The 14,216-nt window shown below is 48.1% G+C and overlaps 1 protein-coding gene across 1 annotated transcript in view; it reads right to left on the bottom strand.

The window, feature by feature from the left end:
- Positions 1–406: 406 nt before the first annotated feature.
- LOC149912418 (uncharacterized) overlaps positions 407–14,216 on the bottom strand; it is a 32,225-nt gene continuing 18,415 nt past the window's right edge. Inside the window, exon 3 of the mRNA XM_090131063.1 lies at positions 407–685. Coding sequence (XP_089987189.1) covers positions 407–685 — 279 coding nt within the window. The remainder of the gene's footprint in view (positions 686–14,216) is intronic.

Genomic DNA, 14,216 nt, shown 5'->3' with positions numbered 1-14,216 from the left:
AGATGCTCTCCCAGGTCACCGCCAAACACCCTTTCCTTCTCCACCTCCCGCTCGGTCGGTTTCTTTGGGCGGGCCTTCACCAAGGAATGAAGGAAGGTGAGGATCTTGCTGCGTTTCTTGGGCACTGCACAACAAAAGGAAGAAACCAGGTCATTTCAGGTCTGGCTCCGTTGGACGAGGCCGAGCACAGCACATTCTACAGAGAACGTCAGAACGGGAAGAACATTACCAACCAGTACATACAAAAAGGGATTTTCCCCATCTCTGGAGGAGCCCAAGGCCAGGTTGGATGGGGCCCTGGGCAGCCTGGTCTAATCTGACATTAAATGTGGGGGCTGGCAGCACAGCCTGATGCAAGGAAGTGGAAGCTTGAGGATCCTTAAGGACCCTACCATCCCAAGCCATTCTATGAAGATTCTATAGTTTCCCCAAGTCCAATCATAAACACAGGAGGATTGGGCCAAATCTCTGCCCCATGGTGTGCATGAAGAATCATCAACCCAGAGGACAATGTGGGATGGATAAAGGAGGTACTAAACATGGAACGCACCCCCAAAAAGACTTCATTTTGCTTCCCCACACCATCAAATGTAACATCCCTACCTGGCTTTGGCACTGAGTTGATGAGTGCCTCAGGAATGTTCTTATTAATGAGTTCCACACACTCCCCTGGGAAAAATCCAACCTGTAACAAGAAGAGAAGCCAACTATTGCATGCAGCACTTCTCAGGTCTGAACTGTTAAACCAAAAGCCACATAACATTTCCCTCGGAACGTGCTTGCCTGACGTTCCATAAGACTATCCAGCAGAAAATGGCCATAGTTCAAAGCATAAAGGTAATAATTTTTCAACATTTGCAGCCAACGGCAAGGTCCCCTGACACCGACACAGGGAAACTGTTTACGTCCATTAGGCATCCTGTGCATGCAGAGCAGCTCTAAGCTAAGATTCCTGCCTTTACTGCAGTTGCACTCTCCAGTCTGAAGCTTGTGCCTACCTGGAAGCCGAGCTTGCCTCTCCACCAGGGGGTCAGCTCCTTTGGTGGCATGTCGATGACACACACGATGTCTCCGACCTGCAAGAGATTGCAGTGTCAATCCCAGCTTCAGCACAGCTGGGAGGAAAGCACAGCTCAAATGTCTGCATTCTTCTGCACTGCCAAACATCGCCGAGCATTAAAGCACTTGCACCAGTGCAGCTCTGAAGACATTTGCCATTGTAAAATTGAGCAACAAGGAACGCCTTGAACTGCTTACCTCAATGGAGAGTTCATCCGCTGCCTGGGCAACGTATCTCTTAATAGCATGGGCAGCAGCAATAGCTGGAACATTCACAGGTGCCACCTCATGGTCTAGCAGGGGCTTCCCCTTGTTCTCAGCCTGAAACAGAGAGCACAGGCCACGGTGAGGAGCTGGGAACCAACAAGGAGGATTTCAAGGTGAGGAGCACATCTGCAGAGAAAGCTGCAGGAAATGCACTCGGTCCTTATCATGGGCACTTCAGAAGGAACTGCAAGTCTAATAACGGCTGTTTCTCTCCCTGGTGTGCAGCAGGCACACGCCAGGCAATGCAAAGATGCATCTCTCCCCATCCAGACTAATCAGCAATGGCACTGACGCAGACAGGTGGCCTTGTGTATTTTGCCACATCCTTTCCTGCGCTCTTTGTGCAGGAAGGCTGACTGTTTCAGATGCTACGAGACCGTGAAGAGGGAAACCAAAGCTACGGCTGCAGTTACAAGGTGCAAACAGTGCCATTGCAAGCACCAAGCAGCTCTCTTGAGCAGTCCAACCAACAGCGAGGCCAAACAGAGCAGAGAATGATTGTTGTTTCTGCAGCCATTTCAAGGGAAAAGTCAGTAGAGGACAAACACAACAGCCGAGATGGCTCTGGTACTTTTATAAACTTGCCACTCTTGCACTACTGTCTTGCCACAGAGGAGCTCTCTTGGAAAGCAGGAGAGCACATCTGCGGCTCACTCTGCTGGCTGCAGTCAGGGAACAAAGACCAATCAGAGCTTCATACTCTACCTCTGTCCATGCCAGGTCAGGCCCACAGCTGATCTCGCTGCACGCCACAGCCATCAGCGTAGGTGTGACAAGCTGGAACTGAAAAGAAACACACTTTTATTTTCTCTGTTCACATCTCTGCTGTGCTCCCTACAGCTGTCGGGCACACTCACACAGCCCAAGCACGCCTGCTGGTGTCCCTGGTGATGCTGTGCAGCTCTGCACAAGCTGGGGCTGGGACTCTTTGCCTAAGGGATTGCTTTCCATAAAACCAGCTGGTCACAGCACCACAGACAGCATCCTTCTGAGGGCTGAGCTGCAGAGCACGTGGAGAAAACCCACACGTGACCAGCGTCCCATCAAAGCTGGATGAGGCTGTGTTACCAAACACGGGGCGTCACGGGCTGCTAAAGCATGTGGGGGGACAAAGCATGGCAGGTACCTGGCAAGAGATCAGAACGAGGGAGAGAAATCTCACGAATCCGCAGCCTTTCCTTGTCACTTTGCTCTGATCTTCCACGAGCAAAAGCTGCAGCAGGGAAGCAGGCAGAGGGTGGAGAGAGGAGAGAGAAAGAGCAGGTCAGTTTGCTTCCACGGTTTAGCAAAGACTACAAGGGAAAAACCAAAATCTGCCCTCCCTCAACTTAAAAACTTAAGTTTTCAACTTAAAACCATTTCCCCTTGTCCTGCAGTTATCTACCCTTTCAAAGAGTTGATTCCCCTCCTCTTTTTAGGCTCCCTTTAGGTACTGAAGGCTGCCATGAGGTCACCCCACTGCCTTCTTTTCTCCAGGCTGAACAAGCCCAGCTCCCTCAGCCTGTCTTTGCAGGGGAGGTGCTCCAGTCCCCTGATCATCTCTGTGGCTCGCCTCTGGACCCTCTCCAACAGCTCCCTGTCTTTCTGGACACTGTACTGCAGCTGGGGCCTCACAAGAGCAGAGCAGGGGGGGACGATCACCTCCCTGTCCCTCATGGCCACCCCTCTGCTGATGGAGATAATGTGATCCTATGAGCTCCGCCAGCCAGCAGTTCTCAGCACTCACTGTCCCCCCGTCTCTCCCACACTGTCTCAGCTTACCTACAAGGTGCTGCACAGGACGGTGTGAAGACAAAGGGACGCAGTCGGTGCACAAGTGCAACAAGCGAGCTGCTCAGTCAGAGCTCCAGCGCTCCAATGAAGGGACGCAGCACGCACTGCTCCTCCCCTCATTCTAGCCCTTATGACATCACTGAGGGCCACCAGGCTGCTCCACCACGACGGACAGGGTGGGGAGGCAAGACCAGGCACAAGGGCAGAAGATTCCAACAGCCCAGCCCAACGTTCTGGAATCAGGGGCTGCTTGGAATTCTACCCCAGCCAAATCCTGGAGAAGCTGGCACGGGGTCGTCATGACCAAAGCGCAGGACCTGGCGCTTGCTCTTGTTGAGCCTCACACAACTGGCCTCAGTGCATCCCTCTGGAGGGCCTTCCTGCCCTCAGCCAGATGGACGCTTCCTCCCAGCAGCGTACCTTGCAGTGCTGGGCCCATGTCAAATCCACACTAGAGTGGGTTTTGTTACATTCAAGGGCATGTTGCAGCACCCATCTATTTCACCTGGAAGGAAATAAAGCAGGAGATGGGAGAAACACAGAACTACTGCCAGACTGCTTTATCACCTTCTTACACCAACTTCCCTTGCCTCATCCCCTACCCCAACTCCTAAATGATGCCCACAGGCTGATAGTTGGATCTCAAGTCCATAGGACTCCTTTCACAGGGCTCCATCAAAAAGGCTGTCACACTTGTTCCGTACACTCACACTGACCCAGCAGTGGTATCACAGTCACTTAACACACACACAACAACCAAACCCCGAGCATGCACATCCCTTCCTGCGTGACTGCAGCCCACAGCTCCCCTTCACACCTCCGTGGATCTCTGGTGTTTTACACGGATGCAGCCTCGCTGCAGCTCCGTGGCTGTCACACAAGGCCTGCAGGACCTCTTTCTCTGCAAACCCCGTCTGCAGGCATTGGTTCACAAGGTTCACCTCCTGCCCTCCTGAGCAAAAACAAGCACTAAGAACAAGAGCAAAGCACACTGGACTCGACCTGGCTGGATCCCCAACCCTCAGTCCTGTCAGTCGTACCCTGGTGTGGAGACTCATCCCCAAAGCCTGGCTGGACATCAGCACAGGCATCATTCTTCAAACGCCCCATCCAAGCAGCAAGGGATCAAAGCGTTGGCACAGCTGAAACAGAAATGCTGTGTGAGTTTCCTGTTAGCACTGAGCAGGAACAAATCTACCGCTGAGCAGCAGGATGTGAGACAAGCAGCAGAAGACACCCAACCTGCAGAACCAGCTCGTTTGGGGTCGGTCCAGATGTTTGTCTGCTCCATTCCCTGGCCCAGGCCAAGCTTGTGAGCTGCTCCTCCTTGGTGCAGGGGGAAATGGTGCAGATGCCATGTGGTGGCTATGCACAGCATGCCTTTTACTTGCTTTTCCTATCTCCATCTTCCATTAGCAAACAGCATCTCCAGCCTCCAGAGATCACTGAGTCCAACCCCTGCACAACAGTGAAAAAAAAGATATGATAAGGGGTACTTAAAGCACAGCATCTGTAATCAGATCAGACTCCTGCACTGTGAAGACTTCCATGAGTATTCCTGCAGAGTGCATCACTTAGTCTCTCTTTAGCCTTGTGTTCATGGTTTTCCTGTTAGAACTTGTCTAAACACTGCCTATAATCGTGGTTATGCTAGAAGCATTTGGATTTGTTGATCCTCAGTGTGATTTCAGTAACAAATCCAGATGCTTTTTTGTTAAGGGCAGCTTTCAATTTCTCAACTGAAATTTCAATATTGCATTAGGTGTTGACAACCACGGGGCTGCAGTACAGAGAATTACAGGGAGATTAATTTCTCCATCTCCATTCTCCTAGACATTTATGATTACAGTGATGTAGTTATATACAAAGTTGCAAGATACCAAAGCTAGAATAACCTCTTGGTGCAGCAGGATGTCTGGAGCCCAAGTGCAGAGTCTCAGTGTTGCAAAGCCTTGAAGAGGTGCACCGTATGTGCTGGGGCTGATGACACAGACACTGGAGCAAGGCCAGTGTGATGTTAGAAACTTGACCAGCAGCTGATCTGTTGTCAGCCATTTCTGGACACAAACGGGATCTGGTCGACTTAGGACATGACCTTTGGGCTGGAGAGCAACTCCCCGAGGAATCACACAGCCACTGCAGACCGTTGGCAAGAACCCCATACCAAAACAGCTCATCTGCAATCAGTTTTTAATCTGTGCAGCAGTGATTGGAACAGGCGCACGCTCTCTGGAATTGCAGGAATGTTCACAAGTGGAATGTACATCACCTGTGTGCTCCAGCTCTTCTGTGTGCATGCTAGGAGCAGTGATCCCCCTGCACCCAGGGCTGCAATAAAGTCCTGTGGGCTTTCTAACCTGCCCACCAGCAGCCCAGGCTGCCCAGAGCCACATCCAGCCTGGCCTTGGATGCCTGCAGGGATGGGGCATCCACAGCCTCCCTGGGCAACCTGTTCCAGTGCCTCACCACCCTCTGGCTGAAAAACTTCCTCCTCACATCCAACCTAAACCTCAACACCCCTCGTCTCAGTTTAAAGCCATTCCCCACTTGTCCCATCACTGTCCACCCTCCAAAACAAAACACCTCGGCTGTTCAACACTGAAAGAGCAAAATAACCCACAGCTCTTACTTCCACTGTATGCATTTAATTCCAAACTTAAGGTCACAGGTTAATTACTCATGTGATCCTTCCTGACAGAAGAACTACTCGTAGTGATGTGTAGGAGTAAGGAACTGTTTGAAAAGGTCATGGACATATTAGAACTTGCAGCATTTATCTTAATAGATGCCTACATTGCAAAGCATTTTGTAAAACACACGTTACAAGTACTGTGCATTGGATTACACTATATCAAACTCTAAGTAACAATACAGGTTGCTTTTAAATCTACACTTACATGTTTTCTTCCAACTCCTTGATAAAATTCTTTACTACCTTCAGTTTTAGAGCCAAAGCAGTGTTTGAGCTGGTAATGTACTCTTGAACAGCACTGCTGCCTTTAGCATTTGTATGTTTAGATCTGAAAAGAGAATTTGGTCATTATTTCATGATGAGAGAATCTTATATGACAAAACAGAATTACAAAAATCTGACAATACTGTAAAATGCCAGCGTAAGAATGTGGCTTTGATTTTTTTTTTCTTTTTCTTTCTTTTTTTTTTTTTTTTTTTAAATGGTGAGTGTACCATTAATTCAAGACAAGAATTTTGTTTGTAAGTCGATCTCTATAACTGTTCTTGGCATCATTCTGTAGGATGAACTAGATACATGGAATTTGGCACTGGCTCCCCAGGGCAGTGGTTTGGCACTGAGCTGACAAAGGCCAAAGAGCATTTGCACAATGCTCTCAGACACAGGGCTTGACCCATAGGAGGTCCGGTGTGGAACCAGGAGGTGGAATACATGATCCTCGAGGTCCCTTCCAAATAAAGATATTCCATGATCCTCTAATACTGTTATTCCCAAGTCCTGTACACAGTGCTCAGATGCTTAACTGAAAGGTTCCATGAAACAGTGAGGTATCTATGTCCCTTTACCACTCAGTTATTCAATTTGCCACATGGATCTTTTATCCAGTCACATTAAAAAAACACTCAAAGTATTTCCTTCAGTCTTCCATTCTGATAGAGCTTTCTGGAGCAAATAAAGAGTTGCAACTCAGAATGTCCACACCTCCCTTCCTGCACCCTGCATACTTTTTTCATTGCACTGTGATTACGTACCATTCTATTGTCACCCTCATTCTGTCATTATCTAGGCAGTTTACTGCCATTAAATTTTCCAGCAACAGATGCCCACAAGTACAGCCAGCCTGGACTTATTTCCAATACTTATCTTTGTCCTGATGTCCTTGTAGGAGCTGGGACATTTCTCCATCTCAGCAGCAGAGGGCAGGAGGGGTCCAAGGTGAGGGCACGCTCTCCTCTATTTTTCTGGCACTCAAAGACAAAGGGAACAAGAAAACCAGATGTGTTTCCCTGCCCATGGCAAACACCAGCCTTTCCATCCTTACAGTCCTTCCTGCCATAAGCAGAGACATTTTGCTTTCTTGTGCCACTTCATCCCTTTAGCATCTGGCATTCTAACAAAAAAGTACTTACAAGGAATTTTAATATTTTCATATTAAATGTCAGAATTAGAACCTTATATTTACCAAATATTTAAAACGTTCAACCCAGTGAGAAGTGAATTGATGTTGTATTTAGCATTCAGATAAGAACTTGTAAAGGAAATAAAAAGTGCTGCTTTCATAAACTATAGTCTCATTGTCAAGCCTTGCACTGTCTCAGCAGATTATTACAGAATGTTCATTCAAGCAGGAATTCAGAGATGCGTCTGAATTGATAACAACAACGAGTAATTAAGAAAGCTTGACTGCAGTCTGCTTGAGGATTCCAGTCTGAAGTGTGTTCCACCTGATGACAACTGGGAATGTCTTTCTCTCACCATTAGAACCATTGCACCTCTGACTAAACACATAGCTAATCACCACTGAAAACCTAGGTGCAATTTCTGCAGTGCACAGACCAACTACGTGCTGATTAACATTCAGAGAGATTGTGCAGGTGTCCTTTTAGGAACTGGCCTACAGTATGCTAAGAGGGATGGATGTGGGGACATTAGGATAACGTGCCCTCTGCCTGTTAAGACAGCCCCAGCAGAGCAGGTCAGCAGGCTGAAGAGCTGAGTGGGTCACCAGGGCTCAGAGACTTCACTCGGCCATCTGCAAGTTGAGGGACTTCAGCCCAAGCTGCCCTTTTCCATGCAGGCAAGGAGGCCAAGAGAAGGTGGATCGGCACGGTTCTGGTGCAGACAGGGGCTGCAGTGTGAGCAGGCCTACACAGACAAGGCTGTGCCCACACAGAGTGACAGCAGCTTTCGCTGTGAGCAGATTCCCAGGGGGCCTGAGCCATGGCAGTTCTTGATGGCAGCATGTTCCAATCAGCCCTGGAAGTCTTCTCTGGACGTCTGTCGCATTCTGGAATCCACACTGAGGACGCAGTCGCTGTGTCAGAGCAGCTGGCAGAGTCACGGGGAACCGTGACGTAGTTGGCCCAGGGAGCAACAACAAGGCCTGCACTGCTCAGCCAGCCCAGGCCAAAGGGGAGCACGAGAGAGAGCAGAGGAGAGAGGGGGGGAAAGAGGGCCAGGAAGGAAAGGCCTGTGCCTGAATGGACGTGTAGCAGCAGCTGCTGACAGCAAACTCGGTGATGGCAGGGGCACAGCAGAGCAGTGCAATGCTGGCAGCTTCCTGTGTCTTTCACACAGGCACTGCAGACATGGCCAGCACTGGGAGATCAGCAGAACTGCTGCACACCTCTGCCAGCCCAGGCCAGAGGAGTGCAGAACAGTGAGCTGCTGCTGAGGGGAGAGAGGATGGCCTGAGAGCTGACCTGAGAGGCAGGGCTGGCTGTGTGACAGCAGCCTCTGTGTCCTCCTCCTGTGTCTGTGAGGGCCAGAGGGCCAGAAGAGAACATGCCCAGACAACGAAGCCCTGCTGTCCTCTGCTGCTCAGCTGGAGAGATGTTCCGCCTTCCTGAAGGACGCTGATCCAAAGGGAAGGAATCAAAGGAAGTCCAGGCTGGCTGTCCTTGTGGGCATCAGCTGCTGGCAGCTGCCTCTGTGCTGCCATGGGCAGGGCACAGCACACACAGTGTTTGCAGTTCCCTGTGTGACACTGGCCCTGGTGACCTGACAGCCATAGGGAGACAAGAGAAAGAGCTGCCTCCCTCTGCCAGATGAGGCAAAGGTGAGAATCCCAGAATCACAGCATGGCCCGGCTTGGAAAGGAGCTCAAGGTTCATGAATCTCCAACCCTTGGCTCTCCAAGGGTGCACAGGGGGCTTTGTTCTCCCTGTGGTGCAGCTTCAGTGCCAACTCACAGCTGAGCTGGTTGGCACACTGTGACAGCCTGCCGCTCTGAAGCTCTTGGGGCAGTGCTCAGTTCTTTCTGAAGTACTCTGGAAAATGCTGCTGTCATGACTGTCATTCTAAAGCTGATATTGTTTCTACCGCATCAGGCTTGCATGAAGCATCTCTGATCAACAGAGAAATCAGAAAAATTGCTGTTCCTATTGCAGTTTCCTTTTAACTAGTGATGAAAGCTGTCAGTTTATTTTTGGCACCAGAAATCCTGGGATGCAACCAGGTTAGATAAGAAGTGAAACTGAGTCAACAGTAAGGGAACACAGATGAGATAGCATCACACAGCTCTGGAAAAGATGTTCCAGCTCTGTGTCTACCTACACCTTCAGGAGATGAAAAGTACTGGCTTACTGAGGTGTCCTGGGTTGCAGGCTCTGTTAATCTCCATTTTTGGAAGAGCTGCTTGCAATAAATACCTTGTAAGGTGAATGAGCTTGATAGAAGTAGGGTGTGAAAGAGATGGATTTGCTGTTTCCCTGAAGGTGCAGGAGTATTGCTGTGCCTACAGTCAGTAAACAAGGCAGAAATCACTGTGTTCCTCAGAATGAAAAACAAAAGAATAAAAATCTTTTTGGGAGTGACAGCACGCCTGAATGAAGCACAAATCTAAACATTTAAAATAAGGGTTAGTGTCAAAGGGACTTGCAGTATTTCTCATGAAGAAATATTTGATGCTTCTTTATGAAAGTCATCATAACAAAAGTGTACTGATGTCTTTGCTGAGGATTTCCTTGGTTCCAGCCTGAAGGTGTGCGCAGGCATGAGCAGGCAGTGCTGAGCTGCAGGTGAGTGCCTGTGTCCCACAGCAGGAAACCCGTGGATGTCTTCAGGGGGTTGAAATGGGCAGAGCTGTGAAACCTGCAGGCTTTCACTGAAATTGTCCCCTGCTTTATTTTGTAATCTTAGTTTCACCAATGCTTTCCAATATTATTTTCGTATGAGTGCAGATACATGGGATAGGATTTAAAGTTTTTATGGTGCTGCTGTATAATTTTCTGTGGTCATCATAAGCCAATAAAAAAAATAAATGGTAATCAGGCAATCTATTAACAACCTGTGGCATGTGTCAAAACAATGAAATTCCTTGCAGGAAGACAATATTGCTATACAATAATGTGGCTATCCAAAACTGTTAATTATACTTGATGAGCTGGAGATAATCCTGAAATGCAGGACTTTGATCTTAGCCAAGAATAATAAAAGTTATTATCATTCTTAAATTGGCAGCTGCTATCAAAAGCCTGTGTCTTATTTCCCTTTTCGTAACACTGGCTAAATCAGAGAAACTGATAAAAGAATTTAATGATTGCAGCTTAGGGATTCTTTCCCACTTGACCAGAAGTAATCTATGTCCAAAAATGTCTGTAAATACTTTTTCTGTATTATATTGCCAGATGTATTGATATTTGAGATGAATGGCAAAAACATTTTGCGTACATAGATAAGCAATGCAAATTTCCTGGATTGTTTTAGGGAAAAAAGCTCCAGTTATCTGATCGTTTCCATGCAGAAATAAGATTTACAGTAAAATTCTCATTATTATTATTCCTGCATGAATAAGTTCAAAAAAGAGATGTGGGAGATGTTGTTTCAATTCCAGCTGATTGTAGGTAGGACTGTCAGGATGGAAAGGCTAGTGTCTGCCATGGGAAAAGAAACACTTCTGGTTTTCATGTTCTCTTTGTCTTTGAGTGCAAGAGGCCATGAGGAGAGAGTGCCCTAAACTTGGACCCTTTTTGAACATTGCAGCAGAGATAGAGAAGTGTTCAACCTTCTAGAAGGACTTCAGGACAAAGATATGTAATGAAAATAAGTCCAGGCTGGCTGTCCTTGTGGGCATCAGCTGCTGGCATCTGCATTGGTGTTGCCATGAGCATGGCAAAGCAGGTAACAGATTGCTTTTCCTTGAGTGACACAGGAGCTCTTGAGTTGAAAGCTACAGGGATGCAATAGCAAGAGCTGCAACCTCTGCCAGACATGGCAAAGGTGAGTGGGATGTTGTTTCAATTAGTGCTGATGTCAGGAAGGACTGGAAGGATGGAAAGACTGGTGTTTGCCATGGGCAGGGAAACACATCTGGTTTTCATTTTCTCTTTCTCTTTGAGGGCCATATAAAGAGCAGAGTGTGCCCTCACCTTGGACCCATCCTGCCCTCTGCTGCTCAGAGGGAGAAATGTCCAAGCTTCTAGAAGGAAATCAGGACAAAGATATGTAATGAAAATAAGTCCAGGCTGGCTGTCATTGTGGGCATCAGCTGCTGGCATCTGGATTGCTGCTGCCATGAGCATGGCAAAGCAGGTAAAAGATTGCGTTTCCTTGTGTGACACAGGAGCTCTTGACTTGAAAGCTAGAGGGATGCAATAGAAAGAGCTGCAACCTCTGCCAGACATGGCAAAGGTGAGTGGGATGTTGTTTCAATTAGTGCTGATGTCAGGAAGGACTGTAAGGATGGAAAGTCTGGTGTTTGCCATGGGCAGGGAAACACATCTGGTTTTCATTTTCTCTTTCTCTTTGAGTGCCAGTTAAAGAGCAGAGTGTGCCCTCACCTTGGACCCATCCTGCCCTCTGCTGCTCAGAGGGAGAAATGTCCAAGCTTCTAGAAGGAAATCAGGACAAAGATATGTAATGAAAATAAGTCCAGGCTGGCTGTCATTGTGGGCATCAGCTGCTGGCATCTGGACCTCTGCTGCCATGAGCATGGCACAGCAGGTAAAAGATTGCTTTTCCTTGTGTGACACAGGAGCTCTTGACTTGAAAGCTAGAGGGATGCAATAGAAAGAGCTGCAACCTCTGCCAGACATGGCAAAGGTGAGTGGGATGTTGTTTCAGTTAGTGCTGATGTCAGGAAGGACTGTAAGGATGGAAAGGCTGGTGTTTGCCATGGGCTGGGAAAGACATCTGGTTATCATCTTCTCTTTGACTTTGTGTGCCAGATAAAGAGCAGAGTGTGCCCTCACCTTGGACCCCTCCTGCCCTCTTCTGCTGAGATGGAGAAATGTTCCAGCTTCTAGAAGGACATCAGGACAAAGATGTGTAATGAAAATAAGTCCAGGCTGGCTGTCCTTGTGGGCATCAGCTGCTGGCATCTGGACTTCTTCTGCCATGAGCATGGCACAGCAGGTAAAAGATTGCGTTTCCTTGAGTGACACAGGAGCTCTTGATTGAAAGCTAGAGGGATGCAATAGAAAGAGCTGCAACCTCTGCCAGACATGGCAAAGGTGAGTGGGATGTTGTTTCAATTAGTGCTGATGTCAGGAGGACTTTAAGGATGGAAAGGCTGGTGTTTGTCATGGGCTGGGAAACACATCTGGTTTTCATTTTCTCTTTGTATTCCAGAAAAAGAGGAGAGTGTGCCCTCACCTTGGACCCCTCCTGCTCTCTTCTGCTGAGATGGAGAAATGTTCCAGCTTGTAGAAGGACATCAGGACAAGGATATGTGATGAAAATAAGTCCAGGCTGGCTGTCCTTGTGGGCATCAGCTGCTGGCATCTGCATTGCTGCTGCCATGAGCATGGCACAGCAGGTAAAAGATTGCTTTTCCTTGTGTGACACAGGAGCTCTTGACTTGACAGCTAGAGGGATGCAATAGAAAGAGCTGCAACCTCTGCCAGACATGGCAAAGGTGAGTGGGATGTTGTTTCAGTTGCTGCTGATGTCAGGAAGGACTGTAAGGATGGAAAGGCTGGTGTTTGCCATGGGCAGGGAAACACATCTGGTTTTCATTTTCTCTTTCTCTTTGAGTGCCAGATAAAGAGCAGAGTGTGCCCTCACCTTGGACCCATCCTGCCCTCTGCTGCTCAGAGGGTGAAATGTCCAAGCTTCGAAAAGGACATCAGTACAAAGATATGTAATGAAAATAAGTCCAGGCTGGCTTTCCTTGTGGGCATCAGCTGCTGGCATCTGCATTGCTGCTGCCATGAGCATGGCAAAGCAGGTAAAAGGTTGCTTTTCCTTGTGTGACACAGGAGCTCTTGACTTGAAAGCTAGATGGATGCAATAGAAAGAGCTGCAACCTCTGCCAGACATGGCAAAGGTGAGTGGGATGTTGTTTCAGTTAGTGCTGATGTCAGGAAGGACTGTAAGGATGGAAAGGCTGGTGTTTGCCATGGGCTGGGAAACACATCTTGTTTTCATTTTCTCTTTCTCTTTGAGTGCCAGATAAAGAGCACATTGTGCCCTCCCCTTGGACCCCTCCTGCCCTCTTCTGCTGAGATGGAGAAATGTTCCAGCTTCTAGAAGGACATCAGAACAAAGATGTGTAATGAAAATAAGTCCAGGCTGGCTGTCCTTGTGGGCATCAGCTGCTGGCATCTGCATTGCTGCTGCCATGCCATGGCAAAGCAGGTAAAAGATTGCTTTTCCTTGTGTGACACATGAGCTCTTGTCTTGAAAGCTAGAGGGATGCAGTAGAAAGAGCTGCAACCTCTGCCAGACGTGGCAAAGATGAGTGGGATGTTGTTTCAATTATTCCTGAAGTCAGGAAGATTTTAAGGATGGAAAGTCTGGTGTTTGCCATGGGCTGGGAAACACATCTGGTTTTCATTTTCTCTTTCTCTTTGAGTGCCAGATAAAGAGCAGAGTGTGCCCTCACCTTGGACCCATCCAGGTCTCTGCTGCTCAGAAGGAGAAATGTCCAAGCTTCTAAAAGGACATCAGGACAAAGATATGTAATGAAAATAAGTCCAGGCTGGCTGTCATTGTGGGCATCAGCTGCTGGCATCTGGATTGCTGCTGCCATGAGCATGGCAAAGCAGGTAAAAGATTGCGTTTCCTTGTGTGACACAGGAGCTCTTGATTGAAAGCTAGAGGGATGCAATAGAAAGAGCTGCAACCTCTGCCAGACATGGCAAAGGTGAGTGGGATGTTGTTTCAATTAGTGCTGATGTCATGAAGGACTGTAAGGATGGAAAGTCTGGTGTTTGCCATGGGCAGGGAAACACATCTGGTTTTCATTTTCTCTTTCTCTTTGAGTGCCAGATAAAGAGGACATTGTGCCCTCCCCTTGGACCCCTCCTGCCCTCTTCTGCTGAGATGGAAAAATGTTCCAGCTTCTAGAAGGACATCAGAACAAAGATGTGTAATGAAAATAAGTCCAGGCTGGCTGTCCTTGTGGGCATCAGCTGCTGGCATCTGCATTGCTGCTGCCATGAGCATGGCACAGCAGGTAAAAGATTGCTTTTCCTTGTGTGAC

Source organism: Phasianus colchicus, chromosome Z (genome assembly GCF_987193195.1).
Source record: "Phasianus colchicus chromosome Z, bPhaCol1.hap1.1, whole genome shotgun sequence".
NCBI lineage: Eukaryota > Metazoa > Chordata > Aves > Galliformes > Phasianidae > Phasianus > Phasianus colchicus.
This window is presented reverse-complemented; position numbering and strand designations above follow the sequence as displayed.